The sequence below is a fragment of the Heterodontus francisci genome, chromosome 25, assembly GCF_036365525.1.
Source record: "Heterodontus francisci isolate sHetFra1 chromosome 25, sHetFra1.hap1, whole genome shotgun sequence".
In the NCBI taxonomy this organism is placed as follows: Eukaryota; Metazoa; Chordata; class Chondrichthyes; order Heterodontiformes; family Heterodontidae; genus Heterodontus; species Heterodontus francisci.
In genome coordinates this window covers 55,022,547-55,044,168 of record NC_090395.1, presented here as the reverse complement: position 1 = coordinate 55,044,168, position 21,622 = coordinate 55,022,547, and the positions used below count along the sequence as shown (strand labels likewise).

General features: G+C 44.1%; 1 protein-coding gene across 1 annotated transcript in view; it reads left to right on the top strand.

Annotated features, from left to right (window-relative positions):
• Nucleotides 1-16,209, top strand: part of LOC137384022 (LHFPL tetraspan subfamily member 5 protein-like) — a 137,140-nt gene extending 120,931 nt beyond the window's left edge. The window contains exons 2-3 of the mRNA XM_068057588.1: nt 5,946-6,182; nt 16,178-16,209. Of these exons, the coding sequence (XP_067913689.1) occupies nt 5,946-6,182; nt 16,178-16,209 (269 nt within the window). The remainder of the gene's footprint in view (nt 1-5,945; nt 6,183-16,177) is intronic.
• The last annotated feature ends 5,413 nt before the right edge of the window (nt 16,210-21,622 follow it).

Sequence of the window (21,622 nt, the reverse complement as noted above, 5' to 3'; positions counted from 1 at the left end):
TTTAACAATGTACTTGTGAGAAAGTTTCGATTAACAACTTTTTTGCAAAAACCTTTAAAATGTTATTGAAATGTGTATCTGTCTGGTTTTTCATTATTATTGCCATTTGATTAACAGCATTGCAGCTCTTACGATATTGTATTTTTGACTGAATTTTTTTTAAATGGCTCTTATTAAGGTTGCCGACCCCTGCAATGGACAGTTCATCATGTACAGATCCTCTGTAATCATTAAAAATGCTACTTCCTGAAAGCGGAAAAACAAAGAATGAAAAAAAAAACGTGGCAAGTAAAGGAACTTTGGATATCTGTGGAGGGATGTGGGATTGGAGGGGGGAGGGGGAGCCCAGAAATCTTGGAGGATGCAGGGGTCCTGCAAAATTTAATGGCAAGACCTCATTTTCATTTATTTTCTTGTGTTTCCCAGCTGGCAGATCGACAGGCTGGCCAACTGTCAGGTGGGAAAGCCAGTGATAGAAGGTCACAAGACAGGGAATGTCTCTGGCAATGGGGAAAGACTGAAGCTTTGTTGGAAGTGGGAAGGGTCTGAGTTTGACAATCAGGAAAGAGGGAGAAAAAGATCAGAACTGAGTGTGATGGGCTGGGGGGCAAGTCAGACAAACATGGAGCAGACGGCTAAAGATCGACATGTAGCGGGGCAGGATAGAAAGCTAGAAATCAGGGGTCGAGGTCACCGTCACCAATCTTAGCAACAATCAGCTGAACCTTGAATGTTTGCTTGAGGGGTCAAGAGAACATCTGCTCCTCCTGGTCTGCAAAGAGTGCTACCTATTATAAATCCACAAATTAAGGCTAATGGTTTATTGAAGGCTAAGTTAAAGCAATTATTTCAACTAGCTGGCATTTTCTCGTGTTTGCATGACATATCCATATGGTGTTTAAAGGAAGCTATTAAATTAATTTTCTGTGGTTACAGTATATCAGGGCCACATGGCAGTATCAGGCAAAAGGTGAAAAACAGGAATATTCAATTAGTTGTGCAGCTGGATGAGAAGTGCATGCCAACTCCTTTCACTGTTCAATGCATTCAAGTCACAAACATAGTTAATTTTAAATGTGGGATTGGAGGAAATTTTTAAGGCCCAATTTTAACCCGACCCAGCCAACATAAATTGCAATTAAAAATCAGGACAGCAACTCATCCCTTCCGATCATGCTGCCTTCCTGTGGGATGTAACTTAAACTTAGTGTTTTTAGAAGGCAGTAGAGGATTGGGATTGGACATGTTGGCCTTGGTTTTAATCCCCTTATTGAGTCAGAAGAGGGGTTAAAGGCCTAAAAATGATGATCTCGCCTCCGAGCCACTGTGTTCCTGGCTGCCATAATATTTACCAAATGACAATGGACTAGGTTGCCATAAAAAGCAGGCAGGGTCTACTTAAGATTCAAAAGTTGTGATCTGCATCACAATGTAATTTTAAGGTCCAAGCAGAGGGACCTGTTGCCTGCCTGGCAACAGCAGCACGGTGGGAGGAGCTGACTGGTCAGCAGAAGCAGAGGCAGGTTTGGAAACTTTGCCCGTCTTTGAACTCCTTGTGGGCCAGGAGTTCTGTCCCCATGCCCCTCAATGGGTTGGGTTCCTCAGCCCTGGCACACCCCCCTGTAATCTTTGCAGAATTCGTAACATTGGCAATCCCTCCCGTCCCCCGATCTTTGATGCCTAGGAGGAAAAAAGTTAGCGTTGGGGCACTGATATTTACAGGGAGGAAGTGAGGGAAGTGTGCTGTAAAATATTTAATTGAGCTTACCTAGCAGCAAACTGTGCATGTTTCTGCCCAGAGTGCTATAACCAACTGAAGAACAAGTATTTTCACTTATATAGCTCCATTATTGCACAAAACAATACAAAACGCTTAACAGAAGGGACTATACAACAAGCAGGAGCTAGGTGAAGAATTAAGGAGGTGACTGAAGCTATGATAAAACAATTGGAATTCCAAAAAGCGTTTGAAGGTGCAATGAGAAGTAACAGAAAGCAGTAGGGCTGGAAAGAGAATCCCAGAATGCAGAGACATGACAGAGTTCAAGGAATGTAGAGTGAGGATTCATATGTCAGGATGGAAGGATGAGGAAAGAGAGTCAGATGAGGCCTGGAAGGGTTTGTAAATGAGTACAAAGAATTTAAAATTAATGCACCGGAGATGGGAGCCAGTCAAGGCAGTTCCGAAGAAGGGTCACTGACCCGAAACGTTAACTCTGCTTCTCTTTCCACAGATGCTGCCAGACCTGAGTGACTCCAGCATTTCTTGTTTTTGTTTCAGATTTCCAGCATCCGCAGTATTTTGCTTTTATTAAGGCAGAGTAATAGGTGAGGGAAGCCCAGTGTGGGATGGGATGGGATGCAGCTGGTTGAATTTTAGACAAGTTGGGCTGGATTCTAAGAGGCTGCCACTGAAATTGGCAGTGGACATAAAAAAATGCACCCAACCCGCACAAGCACCATGTCACGGAGTTGCCGCGATTTCAAACATGGCGGCTCATTTGCATGGTTGCAGCGCCCGCCCCCACCCCCACCCCCCCCCATGATCACGTGGAGGGGGCAGGTGAGCCGTCGCAGGCAACGGTGTCCGGCGCCATTTTTAAAGGGCTGATAAGCCTTTACTGGAGATTTTACAATTAAATGGCCAGGTGTGTTCAAAGACCAAAAAAAAATTAAATTTTCATTAAATTCATTTCCCCTCCACACCCACAATATCATTTCAAAACATTCCTGCCCTTTTTCACCCTGGAATTTGTTTAACAATTTGACCTTTCCCCCACAAAATTCGGCATCTTTCCCCTTTTCATCAACCCCCTGACCAATCCGCAGCGATGTTACCCCACACACGCACCCCTTCCCCCCCGCCCGCACTGTGGAACAATCCTCCTCCCCGCTCCCCACAGGTGTCGCGTCACATTTCCCCGAACGTGAATTCGAAGGCACGGCACTGTCGGCCGCCCGAATGAAGATCGGTGCGATAAAGGGACTCTCATTTAATCAGGTGCGTAAATTAGTTGACATATTTAAATGGAGGTCCAATCGCCGAGTGGCGGGGCGGCTGCCACGAGTGGCATGGGACCCGTCGCTGTCGGGGTCGGTGGACGGCCCCTCCTCCCCACCCACCCAGACAGGGGAGGGGCTTTAAAATCCAGCCCATTCATATCACCCTATCAAAATATCCTTCTATCCCTTTCTCCCTCATGTACTTATCTAGCTTCCCCTTAAGTGCATCCATGCTATTATCCTCAACTACTCCATGTGAAAACAGATTCCACATCCGAACCACTCTGAGTAATGAAGTTTCTCCTAAATTCTTTATTGGATTTATTAGTGACTATCTTGTACATATGGCCTCTAGTTTTAAACTCCTCCAAAAGTGGAAACATCTACCCTATCAAACCCCTTCAGAATTTTCAAGACTCCTATCAGGTCACCTCTCAGCCTTTGCTTTTTCTAGAGAATACAGACCCAACCCGTTCAGTCTCTCCTGATAGTTATAAGCTCTCAGGTCTCCAATTATCCTCGTATATTATTTTTGAACTTTCTCCAGTGCTTCTATATGCTTTCCCTAATATGGAGACCAGAACTATACATAGTACTCCAAGTGTGCTCTAACAAAATTTCTATTTCAGTTTAATGTAACTACACTGTTCAATTTTATCTCTAGAAATTAATCCCATTGCTTTGTTTGCACATTTTATGGCTTTGTTAACTTGCATTGTTTCTTGAAATGACTATCTTGCTTAATGTACGTGGGAGTTTTCTGGCAGACATTGGAGATCTGGCAGAAACAGCCAATAACAGCAGTGGAAGATTTGAGAGATTTCTGGATTTTCTCCTCTCAAAACTGTGCTTCAGGCGATAGTGAACAATACCACCAGAGATCATGTACTATATGCTACAGATGTGTAGTGGTATGGGTGACTTCCACTTTTCACCTCTCAACTGACCGCAAATACTGGGCTGAGTTTTACCAGCCCCTCGATGCCGTGGGTTGTAAAATGCTAGCAGGAGCGGCCCGCCACAACCCATGACACCGAGAAGGCCCTGCCGGATATTACCTGCAGGGGCGGGGCCTTCTTTAAAATATTGAAATTAGCTCAATTAAAATGCAAATGAACTTACCTGCCGCCGCCGGCTGTCCCACACCGATTTTACGGCCAACCGCCACAACTCGTGCGCCTTCGGAACTCCGTTGAAGTTTCGAGGCGAGGCACTGATGGGGAGGGGGGAGAAATAATATTATCAGGACGGCGGTGGGGAGTGGGGAAAACCATTCCTATTGGTTGTGGGGATGGTAGGAAGGGGTGGAGGATAAAAGATATTGAAGTTCGGGGGGGGGGGGGGGGGTGGATGTGGAATTTCAGAAATTGTATTTTTGGGGGGTAGGTCAGTTGATGTGTTGAGGACTCAGTGGGCGGGGGGCAAGGGAGAAGGGATGCAATGTTGAAATAAACATTTGTTGAATTTTTTCATCAACCCGGCATCTTTAAATATATAAATCTATCCTAAAGGGCTTGAAGCCCTTTAAAAATGGCACCAGCGCCTGTGCGGCCGTCGCCTCCTCTACGTCATCATGATGCGCAGCCCGCCGATAAAATTCAGGTCAAATAAACAGACAAAACGACAGATTTTCACGGGTTTAAAAAGAGAAACATTTATTTTATACGCAATAACCAAAAAATGTTTACTACTTCACCCAGTCACGCATTCACACACACGCAAAGTTAGAGTATAGGGTAGCATGAAATTAGAGTCCAATTGTTGTAAAAGAGTTTGTTGTTTTAAAAGCCCTTTAGAAGCTTTTCGGGAGGAAATCTTTCAGTGGTGCAGGCCTGAATGTTCGTCATCTTGAAAAGGATGAAATGTTGCAGGCTCCTTGTGGTTAAGCTCAAACCGAAGTCGATGGTGGAAATCCTGGCTCACCTTCGCAGATGGAGAGTTCCAAAATCACCTAGCAATTTTTCTGCTGCAGTAGTTAAAAGATGTTATCAGCAGGGCTCCTGCTTATCTGGAACGGTTTCATAGCCATTCTGGCTGTTCTGCCTCTCTCTCCAGAGAGAGATACCTTTTAAGGTAGAAACTGGTCAGGTTGGGGAGTTGGTCAGGTGACTAACGGCCCTCTTCCATGGGATGATTCATGCAATGGTCCAGGATATGGGAACCATTGTTACATTATGGCATCTAAATGTGGCCCATTGTGATAAAGTGGTGCTATTTCACTCCTATTACCTTACTCTTGGCTGCAGAGTCAGTCTATCTGCAAAGGTCTTTGGTAGCTCTATTCTTGATGATAGGAGTTGTTAACATGGAATGGGCTGTTTTCCATTTCAATGTGCTTTCCCAAAGCTAATTCAGATGTGGATAATGGTTTTTGTCTTCATCAGATAAGCATGTTTATTGACAGTGCAGGAGGGGTCACTTGACCTCTACTCCATCTTGCCTATAGTACAAATGTATCCTTTTTTGTAGTTCAGTTCAACAGTTGACTTTTATTTCACAATTCCTCCAGTTCAATTCATAGATCATCACTGTTCCCTCCGTAAGCATGACAATACAATAAATTAACATATTACTTTGGCTATAATAGAAACATTGAAAAAGGAAAGACTCTCACTTTTGACAGCTCTGCCTTCATGACTTCCGTTTGCTGGTGCTTTCATTAGCTGAAGGTGAAATTGCAGAAATGTTTCATTCCAGCCCTGTTTTTAAAAGCTCATTTGTTTCAATGCTAATTGTAAATGGCTGCACAAGAGGCCTTTCAGTAAAATCAAATAGGGAGAAGTATTTGTTTCAATTTTTGAATGTGCTGTTACAAACTACTTAAATTTTCATAAAATGTCAAATATGTTGATAAATGTTGTATTATTATTGTATAAATCAGTATATATTCCCATTGCATGCTGCAAAAAACATTTGTATAACAAGGACTATTTTCCCTTTAGCTACTGGCCTCATAATGGGATGCATGATTTACCCCGATGGCTGGGATTCAGATGCAGTCAAACAAATGTGTGGGGACAAAACTGACAAGTACACGCTGGGAGCATGTTCTGTTCGCTGGGCCTACATTTTGGCTATAATTGGGATCCTCGATGCTCTTATTCTATCCTTCTTGGCTTTTGTGCTTGGCAACAGGCAAGACAGCCTTCTTCCTGAAGACTTCAAGGTAGAAAATAAAGGTAAGTGATTCTGTGCATTTTGTACTGTGATTTAAATGCAATTGTATCCGAACAAAATCCAGCGTTCTCACAGGGGATTAATGTGTCTTCAAACCGATGGACTTGCCAAGAATTGATGGAGGACGCTGTCATGAGACAAGCCATTAGCAACAAAATATTCTGGAGTACTTAAATAAACAAGTGATTTTAAGATCAGATAAATAGCAAGTTACTTTGTGCTTGCATTTCAATAGCGCAGTAAGAACAGATATATGCCCTATCAGTTTTTTGAGGCCTCGTCCCGTTCTCCTTTCCCAACCACAAGGGAGGCTCACAGATCTGTGGCAATACCTCACTTACTTGGTCACCACATTTGCACTAGAATGACTAACTCACCCTTCATGTTCTTTGCTTCATCCATACAAAGGGGATCCCATTGATGTCCCAGTCATGGTTGGCAATTTGTAGGTGCTTCCAGTCTTTGCATCTAGCATTGTTCAATTTGATCTCTCTACATAAAACAAAAGTCCCAAAAGGAAATAAAAACACTGGCTCAAAGAGAAATCAGAAGGAACAAGTGGTGCTATTGGATTCAATGTCAGGAGATATCCCCAATACAATTCACAGCCTGCATTCAGTAGTATTGCCTATAAGGGAGCTGCCAACTAAATGAATAGCCCAGAAAGGAAAGCCAGCACGTATAATTTTCGTTCCATATCAGGCTTCATTTTATAAATCAGGCAACTTGATTCTCTTGGATACTAATTCAAATCTTGGCTATCATTCCATTTGTAAATGTTCACAAAATGGTACAATATCAACTGGTCTCCAGAATAAAATTGGAACTCTGATGCATCATACCTGTTTCCATTGTACTGCTTATTAGAACTAGGCACTAGTGAACACAGAGTACAGAGTTTTAACAGAACAAAGTGTGATTGAAGGATGGGAATACAACCAGACTGCTTTCCTCAGTTAAAAACTATACTGTGATTGCAAGTTTAATATTGTTAAAAAAATAGTTTTGAAAATATATAGTTGTCTTTTAATTTGTCAGTGCTGTCATAAGGTGGGTCAGAGACAACAGTGTAGTCTGAAAGTTCCGACAATGCTTCCTGTAACTGCTATAAATCTTTTAAGGTAATGGGCCAAGAAAAATCTAAATCATAAGCTAATGGTTATTAACATTCACTTCATAATTCTTTCTTGCGAAATACTAGTGAAATACTTTATAATAAAAGGAATCACACGGGATTTTCCTCAATCTGTTATTGCTAGAATCTGACAACCAAAAAGTGGGACACCCCTGTGGCCAATCAGATGTCAGGAAACATTTCCAAATGCACTTGAATGCTTCTAATTGTTCTTCTGATTTCCAAACTCAATGTAATCTTTACAGTTCAGGAAGCAGTCTAAAAAATCTCAGACATGTAGCTGCTTATCCCAACAAAATTAGCATTCCGGAAGATATTATGTATGATACTGTTCCAATTACATCCAAATTGAATGACCCGTTGAACATCTCACCTGTTATTATTGTTTGTATACACAATCACTCAAAACTTTTGTATCAGCAGCAGGTGCAATCTGCTCGAAAAATCCAACAGCAGACAAACTTCTCCATCAAAAATAGGAGTGGTGCTCACTTTCCAGTCTAAAGCCATAGCCATCAGCTGACAGTACTGGGCTTAATTTTAACTACTGGACGAGAAATGCACGAAAGCAAGCAGCATGCCAATCCAGGGGTGGCAGCAGGCAGGTTGGCTGTGTTTAATGGTCAGGCGTCATTAGCATGCTGCTTGCCAACTGACCAAAATGGTCAGATCAGGAAAGGGGAGACGAAGAAAGCAAGAAAAAAGGAAAGAGAGTAAAAGTTCTTGCTATCTGCAGTTCATAATTGCAGTTATCCAAGTCAAGGCAGGAAAGGAGGTAAGCCCCCACCCCATTTTAATTGCCACCTACCTGACAGAAGCCAGGAGGAGGAAGTTAAAATCAAGCCCAAGGGAATTAAAATCAAGCACAATGTTTGCCTTGCACTTGAACACCCTAAATCATTAAATCAGAGGGGTCTCGACCTGAGAAAGAACATACTATTGCACAAGTTTACAACACTGCCAGGTGTCATTTGCCTACATTTTTAATGTTGTTTCAAAACATGAAAAAGCAGGAAAGCAGGTTAAAATACAAGTTACTCCACATTGGCCGGGGGGGAAGGAGAGATTATGAAAATCTCATTTATTAAATCAATCGAAACATTTAACTGTTGGGCTCTAAGGAACTTCCGTGTCTCCATATTCATCTGACCTTTCCAGCTGATAGTTACAAAGGGCAGCTGTGATAGGCAAAGTTAACAAGCAATTCTCAGTGGACTGAGATTGCTATCTTGCACTTACTGTTGCAGTTACGTTTAATTGGCCAGAAATAGACTGTCAATTTATTAAAATGTTCATGCCAAGATCCCACTCTTTCAAATAACTGTTCACCATCATTCTACTGGCAAATAGCTGCTGCAACACCTCTCACAGAATAAAAAAGGGATTTGAAAAGACTACATGGTGAAAAAAAACTTCAAGATTTATAATGGGCTGAATTTTATCAGTGCGCCCCAGTTTGCGGCGGCGCAGTCCAAGAACAGCATGCATCCTGTGCGGATGCGCCGTCCCTGAGCCTCCGCGATATTACGTGCTGGGGCTCATTTAAAGAGAGAGGGTGGAGCAGTCGCCCATGACAACGTAGAGGGGGCAGCCTCCTCGTCCCCGGCAACGGCGTCTGGCGCCACTGTGCAGACGCCATTTTTAAAGGGCTTTAAGCCCGCACGAATAAATGTAATTTTTAAAGGGACTATGTAAAGGATTTTTATGACATTTGAAAATAGGTGATGGAGGCTCTTCCCCAATGCCCCCCCCACCCCCAGTGGCCATTTCAGGCAATGAAATGACCATCAATTGATTTATGCAATACTCGAACTCCCCGTCCCCAAACCTTCAATCTTTTGCCCTTCAACCCCTTCCCACCATCCCCAATGAAAACTGACTTCCCCACTCCTCCACCCCTCCCATCCTGAAAATTTTATTACTCCCTCTCCCTACCAGGTTCTTGCCCAGAACTCCAGATGGAGTTCCTAAGGCTCGCGAAGGCCGAACGGCGGCCGTAATATCGGAGTGGGACGGACGCCGCCTGCAGTTAAGTTTATTTGCATACTTGAATTGTTCATTTACATATGCTGATGAAGGGGTCGCACCAAGGTCCTGCTGCCGCTGGTAATATGCGGCGGGCCCTTCTCTGCGTCGTGGGTCGAGGCGGGTCTTTCCCCGCAGCATTTTACCAGCCCCCACACCACAAGCCACAGCGTCGAGGGGACGGTAAAGTTCCGCCAATGACCTAACGAAGCAAGCTTATTTATAAAACATTGATTATACAGAATCAGGGAGTCACAAGTGTGGTGTTTCACGACATATGTCATTTGTCATTTTTATAAATGACCTGGAAGAGGGTGTAGAAGGGTGGGTTAGTAAATTTGCGGATGACACGAAGGTCGGTGGAGTTGTGGATAGTGCCGAAGGATGTTGTAGGGTACAGAGGGACATAGATAGGCTGCAGAGCTGGGCTGAGAGATGGCAAATGGAGTTTAATGCGGAAAAGTGTGAGGTGATTCAATTTGGAAGGAGTAACAGGAATGCAGAGTACTGAGCTAATGGGAAGATTCTTGGTAGTGTAGATGAACAGAGAGATCTTGGTGTCCAGGTACATAAATCCCTGAAAGTTGCAACCCAGGTTAATAGGGCTGTTAAGAAGGCATATGGTGCGTTAGCTTTTATTAGTAGGGGGATCGAGTTTCGGAGCCACGAGGTCATGCTGCAGCTGTACAAAACTCTGGTGAGGCCGCACCTGGAGTATTGCGTGCAGTTCTGGTCACCGCATTATAGGAAGGATGTGGAAGCTTTGGAAAGGGTGCAGAGGAGATTTACTAGGATGTTGCCTGGTATGGAGGGAAGGTCTTACGAGGAAAGGCTGAGGGACTTGAGGTTGTTTTCGTTGGAGAGAAAGAGGAGGAGAGGTGACGTAATAGAGACGTATAAGATAATCAGAGGGTTAGATAGGGTGGATAGTGAGAGTCTTTTTCCTCGGATGGTGATGGCAAACACGAGGGGACATAGCTTTAAGTTGAGGGGTGAAAGATATAGGACAGATGTCAGAGGTAGTTTCTTTACGCAGAGAGTAGTAGGGGCGTGGAATGCCCTGCCTGCAACAGTAGTAGACTCGCCAACTTTAAGGGCATTTAAGTGGTCATTGGATAGACATATGGATGAAAATGGAATAGTAGGTCAGATGGTTTCACAGGTCGGTGCAACATCGAGGGCCGAAGGGCCTGTACTGCGCTGTAATGTTCTAATTCTAATATGTGAGATAAACTGTGAGTTTGTTGCTATTATTCTTGCATATTGTCTGAGCCAAGCAGAGCCAATAAATAATAATCCTTTCCTTACAAGAATGAAAATCTTATTTCGCCTCCTGGCAGTTAGCACATTTGTTTGGAAAATAACAATTTCAGAGAATGGTGAATGGCACAGGGAAAATAAACCAGGAGAAGGGAGAATTAAAGGGAAATACTAGTAAGAATAGCAGGAAGTAGCAACCTTGGACTTGAAAGTTTCTTCTCAAAGCTTAAGTCATGCCTTATTGTTTGTATGCATGGACGAAAGGCTCCAGAGGAGATAACTTATATGAACTGGATATGTAAAAGGAAATGGTTGTAATAGGGGAATAGTCAGGAATGCAAATACAATTAAAATGGGAGGATAGATTAAAGTATGTTGGAGAATGTTCAATTTTTAATGATGAGAGATAACAAGTAATTAGAGATTGTACTGAGGTCTCAATATGTGCATCTGAGCTGCCACTGGAGGTAGATTCTCATTATTCCAAAAGTGCACAGGCCTAATCAATATGCATATATCATCACTCTTTCAGTTACTGGTTTGGCTTCATGCAGAAACAATTTCATACTAACATGTCACAGTTTTAGTTCATTTTGCAGTAGTGGGTAACACAGTTGAACTGGCTTGAGGCACTCACTAGAAGAGCTTTTGAGAGCTTCACCAAAATTGCTGTGTTTATTCTCATTATAGTAAAGGATGTCAACATCCAACCTTAAAATTAAGTTGTATATGCAAGAGTTTTAAAAATGTTTCAAAGTGGTTGCACTTAATGATTAAGTGTTCCATTCGAGAATTATAGTTGAGGCTTTGGGGAAAGCACATCAAGTAGTACAATGACCTTGAGCGGGCTTACTGCATAGAAGTGGAAAAATGTATTTGGCATTAGCCAGATAGAAAAAATAAGTCATCTAATGTATGAGAGAACAGTGCAGAGTTTCTTTCTTGGAATGTGATAAAATCTATTTTAAGTACCAGACATTATATTAAGACAAACGAGTTTCAGTTATGACAGATGGAATATAGAAATTATAATGTTCAAAGCAGATAAGTAAAATGCACTTTAGGTAAAATGAAGGCAATAGATCATCCATAGTAGATGGGTCTTGTTGAAAAGTCAGCACAGACACAGAGGCATTGGACCAACTGGCCTCTTCTGTTGTCATTTTTGTGATAAATTTGAATGCAAATTACATTCCAACTAATCAGAATTCAGTCAGTGAATTGATAAAGTATGCCAAAAACATGCTGTTCATTCATGTGAACTGCTGGACATTGATTCAGATGTAGTCAACCATCATTGGATTCTAACAACTGCAGCCTTGGGGTGAATTTTAGACAGGAACCTGCTCTAGGGTTAATTTGCAGAAGCAGCAGGAGGCCATGAAGGTTTTAACCACAGGAACCATGATCAGTGGCCTTTCATCCTGTCCTGGGTATGCTTTGAATAAAAATGGCTATAACCAGTCTTTGAGCTTCAAGCCTGGGAGTGCGTAACACCGTTTGGGTGGTTGTGAAGGAGATGCACCGGTTGATCGTACCTTCTTCATCGTGAAAATCCTCATCGATTGCTGTGAATTCCAAGCTGCGGACACCTTCTGCCTGTAGGACTTACCCAGCAGTGGATATTTCGATGTGATGTTCAAGAATGTGGCGGGATGCATCAGGTTCCTGAAGGTGTTCAAGGAGAAAGGGAACCTGGCGCCGCTGTCCATCCTCAAAGCGGGGCCACTCTTCATGCTGCCATCACAACGTGACCAGGTGGTGACAATTCACCTCTATAATCCCCATGTTCCTGTCGTGGATGCACTCACCTTCCTCGCCAGGTACGTCGAGGTGGCCGGCAGCAGCACTGATGTCAAGGACCCATTTGGGATTTGGACCAGCAAGCAGCAGGTCAAGGTGAACTTGAAGGTCGATGCCAATGGAGCCATCATCCACCCTCCCTCCAGCTTCGCTATCGGGGGAAGTCGAAGCTTCTTGGTCTACGCGGGGCAGCCCAGAGTTTGTCGCACCTATGGCAAATCTGGTCACGTGGTAGCTAACTGCAGTATGGTTGTCTGCAAGAAGGAAGGCCATCAGACCAAGGACCGTAAGCAGAGTAAGTGTTGCAACTTGTGTGGTGCGGCAGACCAGCTCTATAAAACCTGCCCCAAATGCTGCCTGTTATGCTCAGGCGGCAAGGTCCAAGAAAAAGCCGAGAGAAGGAATGACGAGTGCGTCTGGTGCTGGAAAGGAGACAAGCAACCCTCTCCGCAGCGAGGAAAGTCTACCTGAGAAGGAGAAGAAAGGGGAGGCAACTGAAACCAGCGACCCAGCACCTACCCTGTGCCCGGAAACCCCTCCTCCACAGACAGAATCAATGGAGGAGGAGGCAGCAGATGGACAAACAGGTCAGTGGCAAGTGGTACAAAGGAAAACCACAAAGCAAAAACCTCCAAAAGCAGAACAGGCCACCACCCAAACCAGTGGCAAGAGGAGGCTACCGTCTGAGACAGACTACAGCAGCTCCTCCTCAATGGACGAGTAAGTGCCGGAACGACGGCACCTGCAAAAGAGGCAGCAGAACTCAAAGGAGCTGGAAGATAAAGCCCCCCAGCCCCCGGGCACTGGAAGCTGTGATAGGCCCAGCGCGCCCCAAACCCAGCGCATCCCAGCTCCGGGACACCAAGAGCAACGACATGTCTGGCGCATTCCAGCTCCGGGAATCTGGGAGCAGTGATGTTTTCGAGGAGGAACAGAGGGAACAGCAGAGGACAGCCCAATCCTTGCTGCCTACAAGACCCCCCAACGTCACCCCAGCGGAACAAACCCTGTATGAAAAACCAGGAGGGGTTTCTGAGCCCAACGATCGTGAAACAGCTTGCATACACTATGGGTAAGCAGGAACATACCGAAGGACTGGGACTAGCAAAGGACAAATGGTATGGGAAGCAACAGCTAACTTAAAAATGGGTATAAGGATTGTTTCAATTAATGTGCGTAGCATTAAATCCACTATGCGATGTGTTTCAACCTTGGATTACCTTGCCAAGGTCAAAGCCAACTTACTGTTTCTGCAGGAGTGTGGAATACCACACCTCAGCACCTACAGGCAATGGTTGCGATGGTTGTCCCACGGGTCATCGATCTGGACAGGGGGTAATGATTAGTGTTCCTCCGGCCTGGGTATTCTGCTGCGGGGAGGTAACTTCATCATCGCCGAAGTTAAGGAGGTGGTGGGTGGTCGCCTCCTCGTAGCAGATGTAATGTATAACAATGCTCCGCTCCGGTTGATCAACGTGTACGCCCCTGTTCAATGCAGCGAGCGGCTGACTGTCTTCCAGCAGCTCCCACTGCTGCTGGCGACATCCAGGCCTGTCATTCCAGGCGGTGGCTTCAACTGCATCATCAATAAAGCACCAAGACGTAGCTTGGCTGGTGGTGAGAAGAGCCCTCCCAGTCAGATCCTTCCTGCATGCCCGAAGTCTCACCCCCTCCGCACAATGCTCTCGAGGTGGCTGTGGTGGGGAAAGAGACGGTTGCCCACCTCCTTCTGGAATGTGTCTTTGCAAAGCAGGTGTAGAAAGAGATGCAATGGTTTTTGTCGCGGTTCATCCTAAGCAGCTCTGTAACACTCTGTGCTCTACGGGCTGTTCCCAGGAACGCACACCAAGATAAACATCAACTGCTGCTGGAGGACTGTCAATTCGGTGAAAGACGCCCTTTGGTCTGCCCGAAACTTGCTGGTCTTCCAGCGCAGAGTTGTCCACGACTGAATCTTGCAGACTGGCACATTCCAAGGTCCAGGACTACGTGTTGGGGGACGCACTAAAGCTTGGGGCAGCCGCAGCAAAGGTTCAATGGGGAAAGACCACAGTGTAAGGTCTCCCACCAAGCTGAACTGAGGGGCTGGATCCATGGAAAACCCCTCGAACTGTATCCGGAAAATATTTGTTTGCTGTAAAATGTACATGGCATGTAAAATGAAATGGAAGCATTCTTAGGCAACTCATTGAAGGTAACTGATCTCCTGTGTACTCTTAGTAATGTTTGACTTGGTGCTGTTTGGAACTGTTTTCTAATGTATTTTTTTTTTTAATCAGATTTTATGAATAAAGTATATTTTGAAAATAAAAAAAATTAAATGCTGCTGGGCCATTTCTTACTTAGAATGGGTGGGAGTGTCTGCAGACACTCATCAACAGGATTGCAGCTGCCTGCAATGAATTTGGCCTAACCATCAGCTTCAAGAAAACGAACATGGGACAGGACGTCAGAAATGCTCCATCCATCAATATCGGCGACCACACTCTGAAAGTGGTTCAAGAGTTCACCTACCTAGGCTCAACTATCACCAGTAACCTGTCTCTCGATGCAGAAATCAACAAGCGCATGGGAAAGGCGTCCGCTGCTATGTCCAGACTGGCCAAGAGTGTGGGAAAATGGCGCACTGACACCGAACACAAAAGTCTGAGTGTATCAAGCCTGTGTCCTCAGTACCTTGCTCTACGGCAGCGAGGCCTGGACAACGTATGTCAATCAAGAGCGACGTCTCAATTCGTTCCACCTTCGCTGCCTCCGGAGAATCCTTGGCATCAGGTGGCAGGACCGTATCTCCAACACAGAAGTCCTCAAGGCTGCCAACATCCCCAGCATATACACCTTGCTGAGCCAGCGGCGCTTGAGATGGCTTGGCCATGTGAGCCGCATGGAAGATGGCAGGATCCCGAAGGTCACATTGTACAGCGAGCTCATCACTGGTATCAGACCCACCAGCCGTCTATGTCTCCGCTTTAAAGACGTCTGCAAACGCGACATTGATCACAAGTCATGGGAGTCAGTTGCCAGTGATCGCCAGAGTTGGCGGACAGCCATAAAGGCGGGGCTAAAGCGTGGCACGTCGAAGAGACTGAGTAATTGGCAGGAAAAAAGACAGAAGCGCAAGGGGAGAGCCAACTGTATAACAGCCCCGACAAACAATTTTATCTGCAGCACCTGAGGAAGAGCCTGTCACTTTAGAATTGGCCTTTATAGCCACTCCAGGCGCTGCTTCACAAACCACTGACCACCTACAGGCGCTTACCCATTGTCTCTCGAGACAAGGAGGCCGAAGAAGAACGGGTGGGAAGTGTGTGCAAAGCAGCTGCCACGGGAAACTCGGGTGACACTTAGTCACCTGCTGGCTTCCAGGTGAACAATGGACAAGGGTTTAGTAAAAGTCTTGCAGAAGGGTCCAAGCAAGGGGAGGCCCTGACTTTAACTTGTGACGATCCAGATTAGCACTCCTGCTCCTTTTTTTTTTTGACTTCCTGGAGGTCCTCATCCATTCCCACCAGCTGCCGATCCACTTCAGCCTGGCAGGAAAGCTGTGGCAATTTCCTCACTTAAACGCTCATTAAAATACCCTGCAGGTTAATATCAGAGATGGCAGGAAAGGATCACATTCTGAGCGGATAATTACCCTGCTAGTTTTTAACGACACAGTCTTCAAATTTCCACTGGGCAGGTAGGGTTAAAATTGACCCCCTTGTATCAAAAGGATTTTTTTTTGTATTACTAGTTGATTTAATGATCTTAATGTTATTTTTCCACTGCTAGGTATTAACTCTGCAGGGTTTGAAACTACATAAGGAGAAATAACAGATCATAGGGACAAGTTGGCGCCATCTACTGGAGTACCTGTGCAGGGTATAACAAAGACACACAGGTTTGATCCTCTGAGCTCCTAATCGTTGTGGATTTGTCGATGAAAGCCTGAGCAAATGCTAGGCGTCGCCCATAGTTGGCAGGGAAAAATAGAGGCCTATTAATCACCATGCATGCCAGCTATCTGCTTTTGTTGTGCACACTCAAGATTATCGGGGTCCAGTTTGCATATACCTCCACCCTTACTGCCACTGTGAAGTTTCTACCCAAGTCATGTTGTTGCTGCTGCTTTAAGGCATAGTGATCGACAGCAGTTGCATCCTATAAGCCGGAATATGCTGGTGGCTCAAGATTCATTAATTTCCATATTAACTACAGAGCTGCTTGCACCAAACTAAAAGCTGCTGTTGAATAATCAAGTTAGAGACATTAGTTTTCCTTCAACTCATTTATTGAGGAAACTCAAGTCCAATTCTAAATCCTTTTGCTCACTGCAGTGTTTTCATTTATTATATTATCAGTAAAATTTTACTTGCGTGATAGTCCAAGAATAAGGTATCCAAAACTGGGAGGTGGATAGGGTATTAGCTGAGAGAGAATAAGCAGCAGGTACTAGATAGGAGTATAAAAGCAAAATACTGCAGATGCTGGAAATCTGAAATAAAAACAAGAAATGCTGGAATCACTCAGCAGGTCTGGCAGCATCTGTGGAAAGAGAAGCAGAGTTAATGTTTCGGGTCAGTGACCCTTCTTCGGAACTGACAAATATTAGAAAAGTCACAGATTATAAGCAAGTGAGGTGGGGGTGGGGCAAGAGATAACAAAGGAGAAGGTGTAGATTGGACCAAGTCACATAGCTGACCAAAAGGTCACGGAGCAAAGGCAAACTATATGTTAATGGTGTGTCTTTCAACACACCATTAACGTATTGTTTGCCTTTGCTCCGTGACCTTTTGGTCAGCTATGTGGCCTGGTCCAACCTACACCACCTCCTTTGTTATCTCTTCCCCCACCTCACTTGCTTATAATCTGTGACTTTTCTAATATTTGTCAGTTCCGAAGAAGGGTCACTGACCCGAAACGTTAACTCTGCTTCTCTTTCCACAGATGCTGCCAGACCTGCTGAGTGATTCCAGCATTTCTTGTTTTTATACTAGATAGGAGTATGTTGATTTAGACAAATGCACTGCATGATGTGCCTCAGGAGAAAAGCCTCAATTATTTTTAAATCCATACAAACAACCTGAATGCAAGGCCTGTCATGCTGGAATTACTTGCCAGATTCTGGTTTCTCTGTTGGTATGTATGGACTATCTCTTGTATATCTTGGAGCAGTCAACTCAAAAGTGGCAGTTGCACACCCTCCTTTCCTTGATCACATTTGGCATGGGACCTGGGAGACCTGAACAAGTTGGAGAAAGTAACTGCTTTAAAAAAGGTGGAAGGTCCAGTCTGACTACATAATTAAAGAGTTTAGTTGATTGATAACTGCTTAATCTGAGAGATTTGTCATTGTGAAGTACAGGATTAAAATAATTTCTAGGCAACTAAACAGATTGTATTTTCCACTTCTAGGCTTCGTAGTCCACAATTCCAGGCCTATTCACTTCACTAGATGGAAAATTGCTAGCTTACAAGTGCTGAAGCGAACAAGCCCAGCCTTTGTTTTTTTTTGTAGTAAAACTTGAGGTCCAGTAATATGACTGAAGCAGATTCTGTGGACTTCCTTTTCCAAACCATGTTACAGATTGGCTTTTGCCCAACCATTGACCCTGCCCCAAATCCAGGGGACAGGAAGGATCATTTATGTAGTGGGAGGCGAGGACTACAAGAGCACCTCTCTGCTTTGCTTAGGAAGCTGGCCATTTCAACTCAAGTGTAGAACGTTTAAAAAAAAAAGCCAGATTGTAAAATATTCAAATAGTGCATACTATATTGGTTCATTCTTTAAGTTTACATTTCAAAATGAGTTGCAGATCATAAAGTACCTCAATAAGTAAGCAATACCTACCATTCTAAAAATGAGGCATGGCAGAACCAGTCATGTAGTGAAAACATAGGCCCTGGGAGGGCAGTTCCAAGGTTTATATCCATGTTGGGGTGAGGGGGCGCCAAATTTGGGGCAGAATCCAGGTCCAGCAAAAGTAACCAACGGAGCTGGGCGTTTCTCACTTTCTGCTGCCATTACTCAAAGACAGGACTGGCAGGTTGACACCTCCAACTAGTTTTGCCTTGCTTTTTGCCAATGGAAAGTAAGCTTGTGTGGTACAAGCGTAACTACTGTACAAACAAGGAAGTGGAGGGCCTAGAGCTGATTTCCTAATGGCAAAGGAGAAATTTGAGCTTTTTAAAAAAAAAATTCGATACTTGAGCTAAAATGGCCAGCTTCCGAGACAAAACAGAAAGGTGCTGCTCTGATAGTCCTGGCCTCCTGCAGGGTGAATGCCCAGTGACTTCTGTAAATGGCAGGGCACCCCTGCTGTCTACGCAAATGATCCTGTCCCCCAGATTTGGAACAGGGTCAACATTTGGGCCAATGCCAAATATTACGGATGCTGGAAATCTGAAATAAAAACAGAAAATGCTGGAAAATACTCAGCAGGTCAGGCAGTATCTATGGAGAGGGAAACTAAGTTAATTTTGCAACTCGGTGACCTTTCATCAGAACTGCTGTCTGAAAATCTTCTCCACTCCACTACCAGAGGTGGGAGTGGAAATCAGAGCGTTTCATGACCAGCTCCATATTCCCAAAGGGTTATGAAGAAAAGACTACCCTATGTGTCACAACTCCCAACATGTATAGAACATTTATATAGTCATTTTCAATTTGCTAGCAAACTATGGCAATGTGAAGGCTTCACTCAAATATTGTGCATTTCAGTCACTAACCACTTTGTACTCAGTGAAGCATAGATTTTTCTTCCCTCTTCTGAAAAAAGGGATCAAAATAAAATTGAGACCATGACCCCTGTAGACCCTGTAATATTTCCACCCTATTTTCAGGGACTATTACTGTAGCTTTAATAAAAGAAAGTCTTGCATTTATATAGCGCCCTTCATGATCTCAGGACATCCCAAGGTGCTTCACAGTCAATTAAATATTTTTGAAGTGTAATCACTGCTGTAATTTAGGAATTGCAGCAGCCAATTTGATGATGGGAAACTTGATGACAACAACCATTTAGAGGGGGAAAAAAAAACCAGAGTTGTAAAAGCCTCACATTTGAATAAATTAAGAAAAATGTGTTCTAAACGAAGCGGGACGCGTGCACTGTTTATTCTCGTCCCACTTCTCCACATCTATTTAAACACACAAACCAACCAGGTTTCTTTAATAAACAAAATTATCAGATTATAAACCAAGTCTTAACCAATAATGAAGTAAAACATACACAAATTGAAATATTAAAGCCCTTTATTTATCCTAGCTTCTCAAACACACACATTGGTTAACCAGGAAAATAAATGGGATTTTTGTCCAAAGCTCTGGAAAAATAACAGAAAACCAACCACTTAGGCTGAATACGTGCTCATGCTTGAAAACAAAACAAAGATATGGAAAGACGTCCTTTGTTTTGGTTTGGTGTCCCAAATGCATATAGATGGCTGTCACCGGGATCTTGCTGGAACAGTTCTTTCCAGGCGATGTTGAAGATCAGTTTGGGTAGGCTTTCCAAGAGGTGCAGCTACAGAGGCTCCAAATAGGTCTTACAGTAGGAATGCAACAAGGTTTTAGTTCCCACACATACAATATGCAAGGTTCCTTCAAACATGAAGGGTTTCTTCAAATACAGGAGGAAATAGGAAACTGCCACATTGTATGGAGGGTTTGTTTTCGAGAGAGAACAGAGCTGTTCTTCTGGCAGGCAAAAACCAACGCACTGTTGCAACAGTTCAAACTGAAAGTAAAACCTTCCAGAAGTCAAGTCTCCTGACATCTATAAATCTTAGCTTGTCACATCTTTGTAAACATCGCCCCAAATCAAAAATTACCCCTGCTGGGCGACCATCCAGACAGGTGCCTTCTAGTAAGCCTGGTTTACTAGCCAAAATCTGGAACCTTCTGGTAACTTCCTTTTAAAAACAACCCACAAAGTTCAGCCATCTCTTCAAGATTCCAGATGAATCAGTGTCCATAATCATAGAAGGTTTAAAGCACAGACAGAGGCCACATGGCCCATCGTGTCTGTGACATCCAACAAACAATCCACCCATTCTAATCCCACCTTCCAGCATTTGGTCCGTAGCCCTGCAGATTACTGCAATTAAGGTGCATATCCAGACTCCTTTTGAAAGAGTTGAGGGTTTCTGCCTCAACTACCCTTTCAGGCAGTGAGTTCCAGACCCCCACCACCCTCTGGGTGAAAACGTTTCCTCGTCTCCGCTCTAATTTTTCTACCAATCACTTTAAATCTATGCCCCCTCGTCATTGACCTTTCTTCCAAGGTGAATAGGCCCTTCACCTCCACTCTATCCAGGCCTCTCAAAATTTTGTACATTTCCATTAGATCTCCCCCCTCAGCCTTCTCTGTTCCGAGGAGAATAACCCCAGCCTATCCAATCTTTCCTCACTGCTGCATTTTCCCAGTCCTGGCAACATCCTTGTAAATCTCCTCTGTATCCTCTCCAGTGCAATTACATCCTTTCTGTAATGAGGTGACCAGAACTGCACACAGTACTCAAGTTGTGGCCTAACCAATGAGTTATACAGTTCCAGTATAACCTCCCTGCTCTTGTATTCTATACCTCAGCTAATAAAGGGAAAGGATTACATATGCCTTCTTAACCACCTTATCAACCTGTCCTGCTACCTTCAGTGATCTGTGCACATTTACTCCAAGGCCCTTCACTTCTCTACACCTCTCAGTATTTTAAAGTCCAAAATCGCTAAATCACTCCCGAGTTCAGTAAAATTGGCCTTACCCCAATTGAGAACTCTAACTCCCGTTTAGTCTCTGTCCTTTTCCATAATTATATTAAAACTGATTGAATTATGATCACTACCACCAAAATGCTCTCCCACTGTCACTCCTTCTACCTGCCCATCTTCAGTTCCTAGAATGAAGTCTAAAACTGTGCCCTCTCTTGTTGGACTTGCTACATACTGACCAAAAAGGTTCTCCTGAATGCACCTCAAGAATTCTGCTCCCTCAATTCCTTTCACACTAAAACTATCCAAGTAAATATTGGGGTAAAATCCCCTATTACTGCCCTGTTAGTCATACAGCACAGAAACAGGCCCTTCGGCCCATCATGTCTGTGCCAGCCATCAAGCACCCATCTATTCTAATCCCATTTTCCACCACTTGGCCCGTAGCCTTGTATGCTATGGCGTTTCAAGTGCTCACGTAAATACTTCTTAAATGCTGTGAGGGTTTCTACCTCTACCACCCCTTC